The sequence below is a fragment of the Myxocyprinus asiaticus genome, chromosome 12, assembly GCF_019703515.2.
Source record: "Myxocyprinus asiaticus isolate MX2 ecotype Aquarium Trade chromosome 12, UBuf_Myxa_2, whole genome shotgun sequence".
NCBI lineage: Eukaryota > Metazoa > Chordata > Actinopteri > Cypriniformes > Catostomidae > Myxocyprinus > Myxocyprinus asiaticus.
Window position 1 is genome coordinate 42,585,383 of NC_059355.1, and position 22,488 is coordinate 42,607,870.

At 38.6% G+C, this 22,488-nt stretch overlaps 1 protein-coding gene across 2 annotated transcripts in view; it reads right to left on the reverse strand.

The window, feature by feature from the left end:
* The window catches only part of LOC127449425 (metabotropic glutamate receptor 4-like), a 339,323-nt gene that overhangs the window by 17,212 nt on the left and 299,623 nt on the right, over positions 1 to 22,488 (reverse strand). For both annotated transcript variants that reach the window (XM_051712836.1, XM_051712837.1), the window contains one exon: positions 1,550 to 1,799. In XM_051712836.1, the coding sequence (XP_051568796.1) occupies positions 1,550 to 1,799 (250 nt within the window). The remainder of the gene's footprint in view (positions 1 to 1,549; positions 1,800 to 22,488) is intronic.

Genomic DNA, 22,488 nt, shown 5'->3' on the forward strand with positions numbered 1-22,488 from the left:
GGCTTCTCTCACAAGTCTCCGTTTTGTTAGAGCGCTGAGTTTTGAGGGACGGCCTTTTCTTGGCAGTGCCTGGGTGGTGTGGTCAGCTTCCACTTCCTGATTATTGATCCAACTGTGCTCACTGGGATATCCAAACATTTGGATATTATTTTGTACCCTTTCCCTAATCTATGCATTTTTATTACCTTATCTCTAACTTCTGTGGAATGCTCTTTGGTCTTCATTTTCCTTCAGATTCAAAGCCTGACCAATGATCCTTCAACAATCCAGAAAATGTGATTGCAACTTTAATTATTCACAGGTGGATGCCAATGGTAAAGTAACTGTGTCCTCGTTAGGGCAGTTTTATTCATCGGTGTAACCTGGCAGCTTCCACAGCACAGGGGTTGCTTATGCAAGCAAGATTTTTTTATTTTTTTATTTTTATTTTTTTATACGTCTCAACATAAAACCAATGTCGCCTAACAATAATTGATTTTGAGTTCCAGTGCTTTAAAATAACATATCAAACAGAATGAAATTTCATTGCACCATTTGTAATTCAGTAATATGAGATAATTTGTCAAGGGTCTGAATACTTTTGCAAGGCACTGTGTATATAATATATATACACACACACACACACATTTACACGTGTGTGTGTGTGTGTGTGTGTGTGCGTGTGTGTGTGTGTGTATTTTTCAGTAACCAGTGTCACTGTAGAAATTCACTATTCACAGTCAGCCTTGATTAATTGAATCCAAGAGTGAAAGTGTCCAATAACAGGGTGGTTACTGAGATTAAGCGAGTAGAGTTCAGCTGGTCATGTGATCATAACATGAAGGGACCCTTTCCATGTAGATTTAAACAGCTTTTATAGGGTTACTAATATGACTGGAGTCTTCATCTCATGTGAGTGCTCGTGATTTTACATATATTTTTCAAAATTGATATTCATTTCTTTGGGAGTAAAACTTTTTTAATAAGGAAAGAAAAAATGACTGAGTGCACCTTTAATGGTTTCGTTATTGAACCAGATTTGTTAAAAGGAATCGTAATCACAACCAGATTTTTTAAATTCATCACGATTCCCATCCCTACACCAGATTGCTGAGACACACCCTGTTGTTGTGACTTTGTTGCTGTCAGCGGCGGGTTTACAATTTCTGAGGCCCCAAGCAACCGACCAACCTGGGGCCCCATTTTGAAAATGTTTGCTTAAAAAATTACATAAAATGTATTTAAAATCATAATTTTTAATTCATCCTATCAGCCATTGTAGCCAAGTACATTGAAAATGTTTAATGAGATAAAAATCTAATTAAAGATAATTAATACATGTTTTCCAGTTTTTCCACAATACAGTGATAAAAAAATCCGGGCCCCACGCAATTGCGTGGTTTGCATGGTAGTTAAAACCGCTACTGGTTGCTGTCTCCAAATTCAGTTCCATTTAAGTGTGCTAGGCAATAATGGAGAATTACTTATTTTAAAATTACAATTACATGTTTATGGCATTATAAAAGTATGTGTCAATAACAATAAAGAGTTTATTCCCAGCTGTGCTCACCCTGAGTTTCCAGGTTCTCACACAGCTCAGACTTGGCTTCTCCGTTGGGCCTGAGGCTGACCTTGGGGTTGAACTTGTTAGACATGGTGGCAGCAGTGACCACAGCTTTCAGACTGCGAGTGCTCCGCTTCGCCACATTCTGCTCCGGGTGGAAGAGCACCACGTAAACTTTTGGCATGTAGAGCATTCCAAGAGACACAGATGCGCTCAGACTCACCGAGATGGTCAGTGTGGTTGTTTGTATGTACATCTGCAAAACAAAATACAATAACAGGCCATGAACATTATAATTAAGGGAATAATTCACACACACACACACAAAAAAGAAATCTGTCATCATGCTGCTCCATTCCCATATTCTGTTATTTACCATGGAACATAAAAGGAGACATTTTTGAATAATCTTTACACAGTTATTGTCATACAACAACACTTCATACACTCAAGTCAAGTCATATTTATTTGTATAGCGCTTTTCACAACACACATCGTTTCAAAGCAGCTTTACAGGAAATCATGTATAAAAAATAAAATAAAAATGAAACTGTAATATCTATAAAGTGATCATTGTGTAGTTTGAATAAATATGATTGTAAATTGTGTACAAAAATTAAATAATAATTGTATTTAGAACCCCTGTGACTAAACTCCATAAGATGTTGGTTAATGGAGAAAAATAACCTTGGGAGAAACTAGGCTGACTGTGAGGGCCAGTTCCCCTCTGGCTAAACAACATAAATATATTGCCAATATTAGTTATTTGTGTGCAGAGCAAGTCATGATTTAAAATTTGTAAATTAAGCGTTAAGGTCCAGTGTTCAAAAAATAAATAAAAAAAATAAAAATAAAAATATGCACTTTAAGATTAATGACTAAGGTCTTTGAAGTCCATTCTTGGATTAACTGCAGAAGTTCACATAGGTGCATTGTTCTTTGTTAGTTGGCTTATGAAGGCTTTTGTTGGTAATTAAATGATAGTCTATGTATTCCATTTCAAGAGTGCAGTCCATCAATAGACAAAGGTGATGCAGGCAGAGATCAGTGAGGTGCATCGCAGTTCAACCGGCAGGCCATTTCGGTGAGGTTCGGTGGGGTCCATCCTAAGTCCAAGGTTCAGGCAGTGGCATATGAAGTATTTGATGTCTTACAGTTGGAGTTGGCATCAATTCATCCTCTGAAGTCAAAAGACCTCAAGGTTGAACCCCAAGGTTGAGACATGGAAACAAATAGTATAATATTAGCATTGATGCCATTCAATTTTATGCAGAGTTATCATGATAGATGTTTCTGGTTTCGGCAGACCTAACTAAAAAGCAGGCTAATTGTGAGTTGATAAATAAATTAGGTGTGTGCCTGACTAAATAGATGAGTCTTTAGTCTAGACTTAAACTGAGTGAGTATGTCTGCATCCCGAACAGTGTTAGGGAGACTATTGCAAAGTTTAGGAGCCAAATATGAAAAGGATCTATCTCCTTTTGTGGAATTTGATATTCTTGGAATTATTAACAAGCCAGAATTTTGTGATCGTAATGAACATTACGTACTGTGGAGCTAGACCATTCAAAGATTTGTATGTAGTTAACATAATTTTAAAATGAAAATGAAATTTAACAGGTAGCCAATATAACGACAATAAAATTGTGCTAATAAGATCATATTTCTTGGTTGTAGTCAGCACTCAGGCAGCTGCATTTTGAACCAACTGAAGTTTATTTATTGAACTTGCAGGACATCCTCCCAGTAATGCATTACAATAATCTAGTCTTAAGGTCATGAACGCATGAATTCGTTTTTTTTTGGCATCAGCAACAGAGAGCATGTATCGTAATTTAGCAATATTTCTGAGGTGGAAGAATGCTGTTCTACAAACATTGGAAATTGGATTTTCAAAGGACAGACTAGTATCAAATATAACACCTAAGCAGGGTTGGGAGGGTTACTTTTGAAATGTATTCCACTACAGATTACAGAATACATGCTGTAAAATGTAATTTGTAACATTCCGTTAGATTACTCAAAGTCAGTAACATATTCTAAATACTTTGGATTACTTCTTCAGCACTGGTATATTATTTCACTTGTTTTGACTATAAAAACTCTGCCAGTACAGTAAGACAAAATACACATGTTAAAAATACATTCTCTGAAAAACCTAAATATCTTATGCAGTGTTGTTTCTAAAACAAGATTTGTTTTAAGGATTTTTAGATATTTTTACAGGAAAACAATACAATAATTATTATCAAGAATAAAATTTTGCCCTAATATCAAAGGTCTTACTAGAAAAAAAGAAATTATGATCCAACGTGAATTTTCTTGATAAAAAAATATGATCATGCCTAACAACATGTGCATGTAAAATGGCTAGAAATAGAATTTTAGCTTAGCGTAAAGCTGACAATTTACACAAGGTTTATTTCTATTTCTTCTGCTCCAAACTTACTTTAAACTTACTTCTCTGTCTGCTCGTATGAATGTAACACATCATAAGAAAGCGTTTCACCGCTGCTCAAATGCACTTTGAATCGCATCATTTATACACTACCATTCAAAAGTTTGGGGTCACACACCTGAAATGTTTGTCATGATCTTAAAAACCTTTTGATCTGAAGGCATATGCTTAAATGTTTGAAATTAGTTTTGTAGATAAAATTATAATTGTGCCAACATATTAATTTATTTAATTACAAAACTAACATTTTATTTAAAAAAATTTTTTTTTTTAAATGGATGACTTGGACTGAATAATTAAGAAAAGCAGCCACTAAGTGCCAGCATATAGATGGGAACTCCTTCAATACTGTTTAAAAGCATCCCAGGGTGATACCTCAAGAAGCTGGTTGAGAAAATGCCAAGAGTACATTTCTGCAACATCTAGGCAAAGTGTGGCCACTTTGAAGATGCTAAAATATAACATAGTTTTGATTTATTTTGAATTTTTTTAGTCACAACATAATTCCCATATTTCCATTTCTAGTATTCCATAGTTGTGATGACTTTACTATTTATTCTAAAATGTGAAGAAAAAAATAAATAAATAAAGAATAAGTGACCCTAAACTTTTGAACAGTAGTGTATTTATAAATGTATTCCATCTGAAAGGACTAAATATTAAATAAAACAAATGACAATAAAATGCAAAGTAATCTCTTCAGTTATCAAAATACATTTTGAATGTAACTGTATTCTAATTACCAATGATTTAAATTGTAACTGTATACAATTACTTATATTTTTTATTTTAAATACGTAATCCCGTTACATGTATTCCGTTACTCCCCAACCCTGCACCCAAGTTCTTTGCTGTAGAAGACGACGTAACAGTACATCCATCGAGAGTCAAATTATATTTTAGCGGCTTATTTTTAGAGGTTTTTGGTCCAATAATTAGTACCTCTGTTTTATCGGAATTGAGTAGAAGGAAATTTCTGGCCATCCAATCTTTGATTTCATTGATACGCTAATGTGGAGATTTGTGAATTTTCATTGAGTTTAGAAGAAATATAAAGTTGGGTATCATCGGCATAACAGTGGAAACTTATTCCATGATTCCTGATAATATCTCCCAGGGGAAGCATGTATAAGGAGAAAAGCAGAGGCCCTAAAACTGATCTCTGTGGCACTCCATAATTAACTTTTGTTTTGTGATTTGACAATTCCTCATTTACACAAAGAAAGTGGTAGCGGTCTGATAAATAGGACCTAAGGCATGCTTATGTAAGTTCACTAATGCCAACTTAATTCTCCAGCCTATTCAAGAGAATGTCATGATCTATCGTGTCGAAGGCAGCACTAAGATCTAAAAGCACTAGAATAGAAATGCAGCCGTGATCAGATGATAAGTCATTTGTAACTTTGGTAAGTACAGTCTTTGTACTGTGATGGGGCACTAAAAACTGGCCGAAATTGTTCATATATACCATTTCTCTGTAGAAATGAAAATAGTTGGGGGGACACTACCATTTCTAGTATTTTCAACATAAATAGTAAATTTGAAATCGATCTGTAATTAGCCAATTATCCAGGATGAAGCTGTGGCTTCTTAATAAGCGGTTTGATAACTGCCATTTTAAAGTTTCTTGGGACATGTCCTAAGGACAGTGAGGAGTTTATAATATTAAGAAGAGGTTCTGAGATTACAGGGAATACCACTTTTAAGAGCTTAGTTGGAATTGGATCTAACATGTTGTGGCTTTTGATTTTTTTGATAAGTTTTGTTAGCTCTTCATGAATTATGACAGCGAAGGATTGAAGTTGCTCGTGAGGAAAATTATGAAACACTGTTTTCTGAGGTGCTGTGACAGTTGATTGCATAGATTCAATTTTATTTCTGATTATTTCAATTTTATCAGTAAATATATTCATGAAGTCATTACTATTGTGCTGCGATGGACTATCTGGTTCAGTTAATGTTTTATTCCTAACCAATTTAGCCACAGTACTGAATAAACACCTAGGATTGTTGTGGTTATTTTCGATGAGTTTGCTAAAGTATGCTGACCTGGCAGCTTTTAGTGCCTGTCTGTAGCTACAGACACTATCCTTCCATGCACTGCGAAATACCTCTAATTTTGTATTCTTCCACTTGTGCTCCATTTTCCAAGCTTCTCTCTTGAGTGTGATTACTGTACTACGGTCCATGGCTTTTTTCTTTAATTTTCTTTAATCGAAGCAGGGCGACACTATCAAGAGTGCTAGATATTACTGTATTTATATTTTCTGTTATTACATTAAGTTCTTCTAGACTTTTTGGCTTACTGAGTATGTGAGACAATTCTGGAAGACTATTAGTGAAGCTATCTTTAGTGGTCAAAAGAATAGTTCTACCTGAACGATAGCATGGTGTATATTGAGTGACATTAGCGATGTCATCGCTCTGCGGTAGAATTTCTATAGTATCAACATCAACTCCGTATGACAGAATTAAATCTAGCATATGATTATGGCGATGAGTTTGTCCTGTCACATTTTGTCTGACTCCAAGTGAGTTTAGAATATCGATAAATGCTAATCCCAATGTGTCATTTTCATTATCTATGTGATTGTTGAAGTCACCAACAATTAAACCTCTTTCTACATTAACTACAAGATCTGATAGAAAATCTGCAAATTCACCAAGGAAACTAGAGTATGGCCCGGGTGATCTATATACTGTAGCAAGGGCAAATGACGACAGAGATTTTTTATTTATATCACATTAAGCATTATTAGTTCAAAAGACTTAAACTTATATCCTGTCCTCTGAGTAACACCAACATTTTAGCAACACCGCCTCCTTGACCCTTCAAATGAGGCTCATGTTTATAACAATAACCTGGGGGAGTAGATTCATTTAAAGTAATATTTTCATCCAGTTTAAGCCAAGTTTCCGTCAAATAGAGTGCATCCAAACTATGATCTGTAATAATTTAATTTGCAATTAATGCTTTGGTAGAAAGAGATCTTTAGTAGCCCTACCTTTATATGATGTTTATCTTCATTTTTTTTTTTTTTTCTTCAAGTTTGACCTTAATAAAATATTTTCTTAATGATTTAGTAAGGGGTCTGTGTTTGGTAGTTCGGGGAACAGACACACAGTCTCTATATGATATCTAGGTGATACAGTCTCTATGTGTTGTAGTTTATGTGAACTGTGTGACGTCTCAAGGCAGCTAGCAGAAGTTCAGATTAGCCAGTTTGTCTTTTTCCTGACCTGGGGCCCAGTTAGTCATATACTATCACTATTAAGACTATGATCCAAATTACTAGAGAGGAGAGCGGCACCTCCCCCGGAGGGATGGAGTCCATCTCTCTTTAGCAGGTCAGGTCTACCCCAAAAACTCTTCCAATTGTCTATAAATCCTATGCTATTATCTGGACACCACTCAGAAATCCAGCCATTCAATGACACTAATCTACTATAAACCTTGTCACCACGACGAGCAGGGAGGTGGCCAGAGCATATTACAGTGTCTGACATTGTTTTTGCAAGTTCACACACCTCTTTAACATTATCTTTAGTGATCTCTGACTGGTGAAGCCAGACATCGTTAGTGCTGACATGAATAACAATTTTAGAAAATCTACGTTTAGCATTAGACAGCACTTGTAAATTTGATCTGATGTCAGACGCCCGAGCCCCCGAAAGGCATTTAACAATAGTGGCTGGAGTCTCTATTTCCACGTTCCTTACAATAGAATCATCAATTATTAAGGCTCTTTCAACATGATTCTCAGTGGGTGCATTACTGAGTGGGGAGAATCAGTTGGAAACCCTAACAGGAATGGGAGAATGGTGTCGCTTTGCTGAGTGAGTATGACGCAGAGACGTCACCCAAACACCCTGCTGCAGGGGCTCTTCAGCCGGAACCAAAGTGTGTGTGTTGCTCGCTGTTCTACCCACATCCGAAACAGTATCTACCAGCTTCTCTTTCTCACTGACCTCCTCTAACATTCGGCTACCTTCTCTGCCAGCCTGACTAATTCCTTACATTAATCACATGTAAATCCCTCACTGCTGACGGAAGAAGCTATAGTAAACATGTGGCATGCAATGCAGGAAGAAATAACATGAGTGGATGCCATGACTTACCACAATTGTTTGTTGTTGTTGTTGTTGTTGTCGTTGTTATGGTTGTTCTTGAGCAGCGAGGGTTTGAGATCGATGTGGTTCGATGTGGTTCCTAACCAGCAGATGTTTGAGATTGATGCAATAATCCATATAAAACAAAGTGGAGAAAACGAATGCACGCAGTCGAGATGCAAGATGTAGACAAGCAGGAAAAAAGAAAAGAAAAAATGAGAGAAACGGATGCGTGCGGTAAAATACACAGTTGAAACAGTAGAAAAGCATAAAAGCCCGAAGCACACGGTAAAATGACAAAGGATAAAACATTGAATGTGAGTAAGTAAGAATAAGCGATCCTAAACAGGCTAGCAAGCTACAAACACAGACTCGTGCAGTGTGCCGGCAGCAGCCGGAACAGGAAGTGGCAGACCCATTGCAGACACTGTAAAAAGTGGTAACCTGCAATTGTTACTTAAAGGAACTACTTCTACCTGATCTAACTCTTAAAATTGATTTTGTTGGTGTAACCTTATACTGTACAGTGGTTCACATCCAGGGGGCCAATGCCCACTAGGGGGCCTCAACAAACTTCCATAAGGGCCACAAGAAACCTTAAAATGATTTAAAATAAGCAATATTTATAATCTAACCTATTAAAATTCTAAAAATCACTAAAAATCAATCATCATTTAGTCTGGCTTTTATGTGACATTGCATCTTCACACATAATTTTGAGCAGGCACAGAACAGCCTTAACTGTGTAAAGACCCTTAATATTTCAAGTCTTTTGAAGTCATATGATTTGTTTGGTGTTATGAACAGACAAATATGTAAGTCATTATTCACTGATAATCTTGCCCTTCCACCAAAGCTCGCATCTAGCCCACATTCACGTCCAGAATTAAAAAAGTGATGTATTGCATTATGTTAGTCCTTACATGACATCTAATGACATTTTGGTGTCAATGACGTTGATGGAACATTGTCAAATCTGCATGCAGGCCAAGTGCAATTTCAGGGGGAGAAGATTATCAGTGAATATGAACAAAATTTTGATCTGTTTCTAACACCAGGCTATCATATCGCTTCCCATAGTTGGTAAGACCAGCACAAGTCATACGGACTACTTTTATGGTACTTGCACTATTGTTTTTTTGTTTGTTTTTTTGGAGCTTGACAGCCGTGGGCACTATAGACTGTCATTGTATGGAAATAGCTGCATGAAGATTAATAAAAGAAATCTCATTTTTTTGTTCCATGGAAAAAAAAAAAAAACAGCAAATGAGTTTAGTATGATATAAGTGAGAATAAATAATGACAGAGTTTTCATTATTGGGTGAACTATTCCTGTAATCGAACAAAGCCATGATTGCCTGAAGTACTCCTTCACTGACCTTAATTTCATGAGGGCTTATTGACATAATATACCCCTGAGCTCACTGCCACAGTCAATAAGTCAAACCTCAATGGAGAAAAGAAGCATAACCTTGTGACTCAACATGCCAAAAGCATCTAAGTCATTGCTTGAATAATGGTAGGGTTCTCATTATTATTTTTTACTGACCACTTGTTTATGACAGGTTTTCACTGACACACGCAAACACACACTCACACACACTAGCACTAATGGCTCCAGCCACTCCATGGCACTGCTACGAGCCCCCTGCTGTTGCTTTCAAACGCCGCTGTGTGTTTTGGCTCACGCGGACGTGACCTCAGTGTGCTGTGATTAAATGTGACTCACTGCTGTGTTCTCCATCCAGAGGGACTCGCTGAAGAGCAGCCTCAGCATTAGCAGGCAGGCAGGATTAGGACCACATCAGCTGTGGATCTTCTGGACGAAGAGACAGATGGCTACCACCCAGCACTGGCCACTGAGCAATCCTAAATTTGCTCAGGATTGCTGAGCCATTCAAATATGCTGGGACGTCATTGTGGTGCTTAATAGTAGTAACAGGGTTGTCATGATAATAAAATGCTCATAGTTGATACCAATACCAGTGAAATGTCATGATACTCCATATCAAAGCAATACTAAATGGCAACTAATATGCAACTGAACACATACTGCTTTATTTAAAGGGACAGTTCACCAAAAATGACAACTCTGTCATAATTTCTTCACCCGCATGTTATTCAAAACCCAAATGACTTTCTTCCATGGAATACAGATGGAGCTATTATGTTAACAAGTTATGGCAATATGTTAGTAGCAGTCACCATTCAAGTCAAGTGAGCTTTATTGTCATTCCTCTATATGTCAAGACATTCAAGGGAACAAAATGTCATGCCTAGTAGGACCACGGTGCTACATATATAGACATTACACATAGACCTATCTAGCTTATATACTATACATATACTTTACATATACTTTCAATATATACTTTACAGACAATTAACACACATAGTGCAACAGTACAGAAAACAGTCCAAAGAAAACATTCAGGGCAAAAAGTACAGGACATTAAGGGCATGAGGACGTTAATACGTAATATACACAGGAAATGTATATAGGTGTAAACATAAGTGTTTCCCTGGTGACCCTGGGTAGCAGTGAAGTCCAGGATCCAATTCTGGGAGGTGTTGAGGCCCATTCACTTTCATTACATCCTTTTTCCATGCAATGAAAGTGAATGGTGACTGAGGCTGTCATTCTGTCTAAAATGTCTCTGTTTTCCACTGAAGACTACAAGCCATACGAGTTTAAAACAAGATAAGTGTACTTAAATGTTCCTATTTGGGTGAACTATCCCTTTAATTATTAAACTTGAGCTACAGTATATCTAGGGAACAAAATATCATAGAGACTCGGAGGGTGGTTTCATTTGACTTGGCCTAGTAAGCAATCACGAAGCAACTAACTTGAACACCTTAGCAACCACATAGCAAAGTCCTGGCAACCACACATGACCAGGCACCACTTGCATTTTCTTCAAAATGTGAGAATCCAATTATTTTATAAAACAGGAAATGAAAGGGAGAACTATGTCTGCAACAGCTCAATATGTTGGGAACAAGCACTAACTGCTAGGCCATGGATCCAAAAGAATAAAATAAAATAAATCCCTTTCAAGGCAAATCAGTCCACTTGGCAGCCATCTTTGGAATGGAAACAAGTACAATGTAAACAAGTGGCATAAAAGTACAGCTCCTTTTTATTTGAATGGGGAAAGACTAAAATGTCCAAATTGGTTGGTCAACATTACGATCAAAGGACATATTTCAAATCAGCAGTAAAATCTGACAATACTGGTGTCATTAATTTTGCTTCTTTACCTCAGATTACACAATAAAACACTATTTTCGCGGCTTGTCTAGCTAATGTACATGCGCATTCTCGAGTTGATTGACAGGTGATGTCTGACTCTAAAAGTTGATTGGCTGTTTTACCTATACGGTAGGACTTCCTTTTCTACATTCGATGGCCGTTCCAATTAATTTTATTAGAAGTGGTCATCTCTGGTAAAGATTATCTGCCTCAAGTCACCAAAATTGTGTCTACACTTTCAAATTTAAAGGTATAGTTCACCCAAAAATTAACATTCTGTCATTAACTCACTCTCATGTTGTTCTAAACCTGTATGGCTTGTGTTCTTCTGTGGAACACAAAAGGAGATTCAGGAGAAAAAAGCCTCAGTCACCATTCACTTTCATTCATTATTAATTCATATTTTTTTCCAAACAATGAATGAAAGTGAATGGTGACTGACACTGTCCTTCAACCTAACATCTTTTGTGTGTGTGTGTTCCACAGAAGAAAATCATATGGGTTTGGAACAATACGAGGGGTGTAAACAATGAAATTGTTTAGTTTTTGGAAGCACTATTCCTTAACCAAAAAATTCAATTGTAGAGGCTTAACAAATAAGCTTACCTAAAAGAAAAGCGACTGGTCTACAGTGATTATAGTGGGCAGAAATTATTATCATTAGTCCATACATTGAAAAGTCTCACCAATCTTTCCGAACCTGAAGTTGCAATTACAGTCAAATGAGGATTTAATGGTGCACACGACACACAATTCATACTGCTATCTAATCAATGCCTTTACCTCAGGCTATATATGTGCAGACACCACACCTGCAATCTAATGAGGCTTGTGAGAAATACTAAGATGGGAACTAGTCAGTGAGTCAAGGTTAGTCCTCCGAGACTGTCTCTTATTGTCTCAACACATAAAGTGCTCCACTTTTTTGTACTCGAATTGAAACTACAAGTTAAAAGAGGCCCGTCTTATTACACTCCAACATACCTTATAAATGGAAGGCTTGATAAAAACATACACTGGAACAGATCAACTTTAATAACACAATAGCTGATTCTGCCACATCGTCACATGGTGCTGCCAAATTATCTCTTGGGATCGAAAAAAAAATTTAATTATCTTTCTTCCAGTAGCTTTTTAAATGAGAAATAGGTCTTATGTTATCATCTGAAGCTTTTAAAACAAGAAGTAGGTCTCATGTTCAAAGCACTGCTCTAGAAAACTGTGTTCAATGAGATGTGAATGTTTCTCATTCAAATGAACAATGTATATGCACATTTAAGAACATTTCATATGTTATATCTGCATACTAAGGATGTCATGCTGTCTCTTAGGATGCTGTTGTTCTGTATAAACGTAAAAACCATGTGTTTAATTAATTATTTTGTCCAATCAAAGCAGGGCTTGATGGAATAAAAATTGGTATGTCCCATATAAAAACTGGGACTTAATCGGCTGTGAAGGTTGTCATGCATCCAGGTCATTGCAGAATGTGGTAATGAATTCTACATAACACTGCAAAAAAAAAAAAAAAAAACTTTCCCATTTTAATGTGTATAAGTAAGCCATTCGTTGGTTAATTTCCTGAAGGGTGTAAACGCTGGCTCTGTGGAACATTTACAACATTGCTCTGTTTGTTTGAGCAGCTCGACATAGCAACATGTCTATCTGTGTCTCAACAACGGAAAGCAAGAGGCAAGTGGTTCTGATTGTTTGGGATACTTGTTTGGAAACAGTCATTATTACAAGGTCAGTACCGGTTAGTGATTTTATCACACTAGTCACATGCTAACACGTATAAAGTCTTGTGGCTATACTTTTGAAACCATGTGTATTTTAATCTTTATTGCTAGCCCCATTTACTTCCATAGTAAGTGCCTTATTGTAGCCAAGATGATCACACAAGAAAACGTCATGTGTCTTCCGAAAACTCATGTACCCTTAAATTAACCCCATTCAGTCAAATTACTAACAAGCAGCATCTCCCATCAGACATTTTTGCATCAATCAAAATGTGAAGATATTTCCCTCTAGCACTACTAATCGAGTTTTGCGCAAGTAACCTCAGAGACATGGATTATGGTCCTATGAGAACCAGGAAGTAATGACATTCTAAGGATGTCCCGATACAATTTTTTTTAGAATGAGTACGAGTAACGATGCTTCATTTTTGGTACTCGATGATACTGAGTCCGATACCTGTTTTATTTTATTTTTATTTATTATTATTTAAGTGCTTTTATACAGAACCTCACAGCATGATCCAAAATGCAACATTGGAGTTATATTTTGTCAAATAAAGTGCTGCATAACAGAGCATCACAGATGTTAGATACTGCTTAAGTATAATACAATTTCTACTGATTTTTTATTATTATTTTATTAGTAGTAGTATTACAGTGAATATTACATAACTTTTCAGTAGTGATATATTTCTGTCATAAATTTTTTCCTATAAATGTAGCTTTGATTTTGACAGCGCTTTTATTTTGAAGTGTTTCTGTTTTGTTTTGACAAAGGAGCTCTGACGTTATGACGGCAGCTTCCCACTCTGGAAAAGCCGGTCGCTATATGACTCAAAGTGGTTATTAAACCGCAAAAGGCTGCTATTTAATTAAGTATGTACTCTGTATGTGCCTTGCGCTACAATGTGAATTTACACTCTGTTTACTGTCATCTGCTACAAACAGTGCGCTTGATGCTCATGATGGTGTTTTCCCTGTATGAGCCTTGGAGGAGCTTTAAAAAGTATAAGCAGCCGGTATCAGCACAATACTGTCTCCACACATTCACAAGCACTCACATTTGAATTACATGCAAACTATATATTGTTTCGGATCCACCGGACTCCCTCTCTCACTCCACACTCTGCTCCCTCACTCCACACAGCGCTCACTCTCCCCTGAGTTGATCACACGCACCTGCGCATCATCAGTGATTAATCAAGGACTGCATAAAAACCCCACTCTCACACTCAGTCATTTGTCTGTTCTCATTGTCAGTGTTTCCCCGGAGACTATGGATTCCCTAGTTTGTCTAGACTTACCTGTAATTATATACATATATATATATATATATATATATATATATATATATATATTCGTACGGCTCCTTGCTCCAGGCCTCCCACGGCTTTGCCTCTCGAGCCTCCCATGGCTCTGACTTCCACGGCTCTGCCCCTCAAGCCTCCCATGACTCCGCCTTCCACGGCTCCACCCCATGAGCCTCCCATGGCTCTGCCTTCCCTGTCTCCACCCATTGAGTCTCCCATGGCTCCACCTTCCCTGGCTCCACCCCTTGAGCCTCCCATGGCTCCACCATCCACGGCTCCACCCCTGCTCTGTGGCTGCCTCCCAGGCCTCCTGATCCTGTCCTTGCCCTATGGCTGTCTCCCAAGCCTCCTGCCCTCCTCCATCTTTGGGCACCAGGAGTCACCCGTTAGGTGGGGAATTCTGTCGCGGATCCACCAGACTCCCTCTCTCATGCCACACTCTGCTCCCTCTCCCTCACTCCACACTCTGCTCCCTCTCCCCTGAGTTCATCACATGCACCTGCGCATCATCAGTGATTTATCAAGGACTGCATAAAAACCCCACTCTCACACTCAGTCATTTGTCTGTTCTCATTGTCAGTGTTTCCCCAGAGACTATGGACTCCCTAGTTTGTCTAGACTTATCTGTAATTATATACTTACCTGTCATTGTTCCCCTCATCATAGTTTAGTGTTAGTTCATCCTCCGTTTGTTCACCAGCAATTCTCCTGTTTCGTTTACATTTCCTGTAAAGACTTTGAGTTTTCCCTTCATCGTTTTTACTTACCTGCTGTTCGTGTCATACCTGTGTCTGGATTGCCTCACCTGTTTGTTACTCCTCTTGTCCATTCTCTCCGTCAATAAACCCTGCAATTGAGTCCATCCCTCTGCCTCTGAGTTTCTCCATGACAGACAAACAGACCACCAAAAGGACTCAGCGGGTATTCCACCAACATCGACTAGCACAATCACCAAGAGCATGGAGCTGACTGGTGCATTGATGGAGCTATTTAAACAAGATTTTCCTCTCTTAGAATATACAACTAAGTTCTGTCAACTCGTCACCCCAACCACAATATCGGACTCCTACCTCAGATCCATTTATGGAATGGGACTGAACTTTCATCGACACACAGCCCTTCCGGAGGTGGAGAGTCTTTCCTTTGTAGATTATGTCAGAGCCACGCTGGCCATCCATTACACCTCGCCATTATCGACACACGGGAGAGGGGAGGTCACTCCCATCACTCCCAAGGTAACTACTATCCCAGCATTCTTCCCTTACACTGTGGGTTATGGCGGGAACCCCGTGCCACCACCGCCGCCGGCTCCAAAGACCACGGAGCTTACCTCGTTGTTTTCTGCACTATCTTCTAAAATGAATGATCCCCTACTGATGTCAGTACGTTTGGCCATGAAGACCATTCCTCACGGATTATCAACGCCCATGCCTGCCATGGTTAATGAGCCAGCTCCCATGCCTGCCATGGTTAACAAGCCAGTGCCCATGCCTGCCACGGTTAACGAGCCAGCGCCAACGCCTGTAGCCTCGACCGTCCCAGAGCCAACGCCTGTGGCCTCGACCATCCCAGAACCAATGCCTGTAGCCTTCACCGTCCCAGAGCCAACGCCTGTAGCCTCGACCGTCCCCGTAACAATGTTCCCAGCTGTCCGGAAGAAGAGGAGGAGAAGGGCTCCTACTCCCCAGTCTCTGCCGGTGCTCGTGACCGCGGAGGACGTTCCCCAGTCGCCACCAGTGCTCACGACCACAGAGGTCGTTCCCCAGTCACCACCAGTGCTCACGACCATGGAGGTCGTTCCCCAGTCACCACCAGTGCTCACGACCACGGAGGTCGTTCCCCAGTCGCCACCAGTGCTCACGACCACAGAGGTCGTTCCCCAGTCACCACCAGTGCTCACAACCACAGAGGTCAGTTCCCAATCACTAATGGCTCCTTTGTCCAAGCCTTCCATAGCTCCTTCGTCCAAGCCTTCCATGGCTCTGCCCCTCGAGCCTCCCATAGCTCTGCCTTCCCTGGCTATGCCCCTTCAGCTTCCCATGGCTCCGCCTTCCATGGCTCCGCCCCTTGAGCCTCCCATGGCTCCGCCTTCCCTGGCTCCACCCCTTGAGCCTCCCATGGCTCCACCATCCACGGCTCCACCCCTGCTCTGTGGCTGCCTCCCAGGCCTCCTGATCCTGTCCTTGCTCCATGGCTGTCTCCCAAGCCTCCTGACCCAGTCCCTGCCCAATGGTCACCTCCCTGGTCTCCTGATCATCCACAGACTCCTCCCTGGCCACCAGATCATCCACTAATTCCTCCTGATCGTCATCCTGGATCCTCCCCTGTCATCTGTGTCCTCCTGCCCTCCTCCATCTGTGCGCACCAGGAGTCGCCCGTTAGGGTGGAATTCTGTCATGGATCCACCGGACTCCCTCTCTCATGCCACACTCTGCTCCCTCTCCCTCACGCCACACAGCGCTCACTCTCCCCTGAGTTGATCACATGCACCTGCGCATCATCAGTGATTTATCAAGGACTGCATAAAAACCCCGCTCTCACACTCAGTCATTTGTCTGTTCTCATTGTCAATGTTTCCCCAGAGACTATGGACTCCCTAGTTTGTCTAAACTTACCTGCAATTATATACTTACCTCTCACTGTTCCCCTCATCAGAGTTTAGTGTTAGTTCATCTTCCGTTTGTTCCCCAGCGTTTCGATTCTCCTGTTTCGTTTACATTTCCTGTAAAAGACCAAAAGACTTTGTGAGTTTTCCCTTCATCTGCATGTTGTTATATTTCCCTGTTTGGAGTTTACTCACCTGCTGTTCGTGTCATACCGGTGTCTGGATTGCCTCACCTGTTTGTTACTCCTCTTGTCCATACCCTCTGTCAATAAACCCCATGATTGAGTCCATCCCTCTGCCTCCGTGAGTTTCTCCATGACATATATTTATCTCATTAAATCACAGCTTTTGTGATTAAATAATCTCACTAGGACATAACGTGATTTTAATTTGTGGGCTGAATGTTTACATAATGACATTCGTACATCAGATGGTATCGGTTTTTGGTATCAGAGCATTTTTGAGTACGAGTACCAGTACAGAAGCATGGTATTGGACCTAATACTGTTACCAGTATTGGTATCACGATATCCCTATAACATACACAAACTATGGTAAGTGCAATTCAAAGGTTGCATTTTTGCTCTAAAAATATATTTTTGATTCCAGTGATGGTTAAATTTAGGGTTGAGGTTTGGGTCGGGGGGTAGAGTTAATAAAATAAACATTTCTGTTGACTGTATTCCATCATTTACATCTAAAAATACAACTCGCTCAGGCACCACTCTGGACATTTCATCTGGAAATTGGAAATCACACATGCCCATATATTCAACAACACTTCCAGCTTCGGACACTGCGGGGCAGTGGTTTAATTTTTTTGTAAGCACAGGCCGATTTCTGCAGCAAAACTTTTGAACTATTGTTTCCGAAGTATCAGTGTTACAACTGATTTTTGCTTAAAAAAATAAAATAATAAATACATTTGGGCCGAGCTGAAATTCTTTTCTATGGTAAAAAACATTGTGCCTCAAATCCAGTTGACAGAGCCTTGTGTTGAACCCAGAACATTCTCCAACATTACATTTTTCCAATAGTAATAGTATTAAAAATAGTTTTTCCTTTTTTTTTTTTTTTTATTTAGCTTATATAACAGACTAATCAGCATGTAGCAATTTAGAGTTCACAGTTACAGTACAGTATTTTGTTTTTCCAAAAGTGATTTTTATAATAGCTGCAACTGTTTTCATCTTTATATAAGGGTTTGATTATTTTTCAGAAAAAAAAAAAAATAAAAAAAAATAAAAATAAATAAAAAACTGCAGGTGCTCATTTAGGTCGCAGCAAATTAATGAAACACTAAAAGAGTTTATAAAAAAAAAACGTGAATGTCAAAGGAACTGGCATTTAACAGAGGTTGGGACCCCCATCTGCCACACCTTTCACATTGCTGACACACACCTGTATGTAAATAAGAGATGTTGACCTCTTTTAGATGGAGACAGTCATTACTCTGTCAACAACACAAAGAAAAACAGCCCCTGTAAGTGAACCCTAATGACATGATGGCACCATAATGATAGCTTCCAGTTTTAGAGGGAGGAGAGGCATACAAATAATAGTCTATGTAAGGTGGGAAGCCTGACTTGATATGATCAAGCTTCCTCCAAACAAACATGCTAAGGGTTTTTGAAAATGCCTAGAATCAGAAAAAACAAAATTATAATTGGAGTTTGCTTAGAAATTTCGGGACTTCAAATGTTTTAAAGTCGACATGAAATCAAAATGTACCCTATTTACTTTCTAAATACACTTTCCTGGTCTTATTGTGTATGATTCATCAATGCACATTATTAAAAAAAAAAAAAATAAATAATAATAATAATAATCTTTTTTTAGTCAGATTGAAGTGAGAGCAGATAAAAAGGCAGGTGGCTAGGGAAGAACAAATGAAGAAAGGTCATGTGATACGTGGTCTCGGGCACACCCACAGACTGCTGGCTGACCATATGATGCAAATTGCTTACATAACTGGAATTTACTTCATTGACATAGCATGCTGGAAGTAAGTTTGATTAAATAATCACTGGATCTGCCAATTTGCCAGGTTAGTGGCATAACATCTTATTACAGGGGCAAATTCACTAAACAGTTGCAACCAGGGCTGTAAAGTCTGGCGGTTGGTAACCCCCCCTGCAAAGCTGTCATTGCTGCACGTGGAAGATTTTTTGATGAGAACTCTTTGAAGTAGTTTAAGAAGTTCTGAACATTTTTTTTTTTTTTTTTTTTAAATTGTAATAGTAATTTTTCAAGTTCTTAATGTCCTGACTATACATTGTGATCAGTTGAATGCCACTTTGGTGAATAAAAGTACTGATTTCTTTCCATAAGAGCAAAATCTGTACATTATTCCAAACTTTTGGCCACCAGTGTATATATTACAAGAAACATTCATCACTTCCATGTGCATTGCATGGCTGAGTTTTTATTTAATTTGACTGAAGACCATAACTTATAATAGCGTTGTTATCTTGTTTTTCATTTACTTGTATTTGGAATAACGCAAATGTGTAAATAAAGATGTAGCATGGTGTATTTCATGAGCAAACCGGAGCACAGACTAAAACCGAATGGGATCAGAGGGGCATTCAGTGAACCACCGCAAATGGCGTGTGGATCTCACAACTTGTTGTCATGACAATCATGGCGCCTCTGATGATTCTTGACTGTTCTCATCTCGTACTTGATCAGCTCCAAAATTGCATGAGAAATGCAACTACCGAAAACAATACAGATGTGCAAAAACTCAACAATAAAACAACTTACTCCACACTATATGTATGTATGTGAAGTTATGTATAGATGACAGTGGCAGGCAAGTGCTCTGCTGTTCACGTTTCTATAGATTCCACTATTCAAAGAATGTGCATCTCTTTACTTTTGTCAACCATTGTGTCTCGTTTTGATTTAAAAATAAATTATCTGTAAAGAAGGTCTTTAAACCACCATCATCATATGATTGAATAAATGCGTCAACCGTTTCAATCATCGCGTTCCAAGTTAAAACATTTTCTTTTTTTATGATCTCAATATTGTCTGTATATGAAAGAATCTTCATGTTCACGAGTCATTTTCCTCGAGTCGAGTCAAGCCCGAAGTTTTTTGAGGTCGAGTCCGAGTCGAGTCTGAAGTCCGTAAAAATGCGACTTGAGTGCGACTCGAGTCATAGTCTCTAACTCGAGTGCCCATCTCTGCTCTAATGTTGTGTTTTGCGCCGTTGCTTCGGCAAAGCATCTCTCACTCCCAGTCAGTGCACCAGATTGATGCATTTAACTTTAAAATGTAAAATTTTTTATTTCGGGGGACCATGCCCCCAGACCTTCCTAGAGGGTCCGAGGTCCACCCACCACAGTCTCACAAAATCCAGTGAGAAACACTGTGTCAGTGCGAACACACACCTCCTTTCTATGCAAATTAGACTTATTACAGAATCACAAGCCCTTTCACTAAGCACTATTTGTTGGCATAATTTATGTTACACTATTACTGCAACAGAATTTTGTTTTAAAAAGAAGTTTGTGTGCAATTCTATTGAACATGGCAGCCAGTGTTGGGGAAGTTACTTTGAAACTGTAGCTTCCCAAGTCCTAAGCCACTCATAACTTAAAGTAGCTAAACTACAGTCAAGGTACTCTATTAAAAAAGTAATTTGCTGAATTACAAGCTACTAACAAAAAGTATCTAACTAATTTACAAGGTAGGTTATTAAATAAAATGTTTAAAATGTATGTTATACAAAATAATCATATCATATTAATTGGTTCTGCAATCAGAACTTTATCTGGCAAAAAATAAAAAATAAAATAAAAAATGAATTAGGGTGATATTAAAAAATGTGGGTGGCAACATTAAAGGTGCACTCAGTACGTTTTTGTCCATGTCGTCTTGTACTTATACTGACACCTAGGGGCCTGAATGCAGCATCATTCAATTACACTATTTCTCAGTTACTGATGCCATTGTAAAAAATTCACTATTCAGTGTAAGCCATGATTAATTTAATCCATGAGTACAAGTGTCCAATAGCTTGGTTGTTACTGAGAATAAGTGAGTAATTTCCAGCTGTTCATGTGATTCCAACATGACAGCCCCCATGAAGGGACCCTCTCCATGTAGAAAAAAGGCAGCTTTTATTGACTTCTGTGCAGGGGCTCAAGTGAATCGTTTATATGAACTGGTTCATTTACATGAACCTTCCAAACAAACCGATTCACTTAAATGAACTTAAGTGACTTCCAAGTGCTTCTTCAAAGTGAATGGGCAAATCATTCATTTTATTTAAAAAAATTTTTTTATTTTAAATGTACATGAACCATCTGAGCGAACCGATTCACTAAAATGTTTTGGACTTTTTTACTGCGTTGACAAAATGTAGCTTTTTATGACAATAAACCACTACTTTTTATGTAAAAAGTAGCTTGTTACTGAAAAAGCTACACTGTTGTGAAAATAGTTTAACTACTGTCATACTACTGAAAAATAAGTAGCTAGCATTGCTACTTCTAGTTTGTTACTCCCTAACACTGATGAAAGTTATAATTTATCATATGATTATTAAATAAAACCAGGCTGACCACACACACAAATAAATGACACTATCAGCAGGTGCTATTCATTTCCAGTGAATTTCCTAATAAATTGTAGAGCAAAGGCAGGTGGCTGGGCAAGGAGAGAGAGAGGAGAGAGAAAAAAAGATCATTTGATACGGTTATTGCATATTGCAAGTCACGCTTTTCTCTGCTCAGCAGAATATAGTTATTTGATTCTCTGTGATTGGTGTAGGCAGAACATGTCTAGTGCAACATGTAATTCCCTTAGTTAGTTCCCACAATCTTATATCTGAATAAGTCATTCAAACTGCATTTAAAAGGCACAGCGAGAAACAGAGTTTAAAGCAATAATGGCTCCCCACCAACAAGTATAACAATACTCAAATTGCTGAAATTGCTTGTTCAAGGCTTTGCAAAGGGAGGTACTAATTAAATAAAACTCAATTTGAAAAGGAGAAAGGCCTTATCTTAAGCCTAAATACAGAAGGTCCCAGGTTTTCTAATTGAAATGAGTTATGCAGTCAACACAAGGGAAGGTGCTAATATAATTCGGCCTTAAAACTAAAGGGAAGAGTTTTTTTTCATTAGTTTGGTATTCTAAGTGTGTCGGTACTGCTTGTCAATTGATTACATCATCTACAAAAAGCTGACACTCAATCTCCTTGCTATTTTCAAAGTCTCTTTTATCTTTCAGAGCACAGTACTGGATGGGCAAAAGAGAGTGCCTTTGTTTTCCCAGTCCTTTTTCAATATTCTAAAGAAACCATGTGAATTCCTTTCTGCAGCATATCGTACCTCATGATTCTCAATTTCTCTTTGAAATAAACTGTCTGTTTTGCAGTTCTGTTTGATCTAAAACCCAAATTAACATAGTCAATTTGTTCCCGCTGGTTTGTTTCCTGCTGAAAATGGACTGT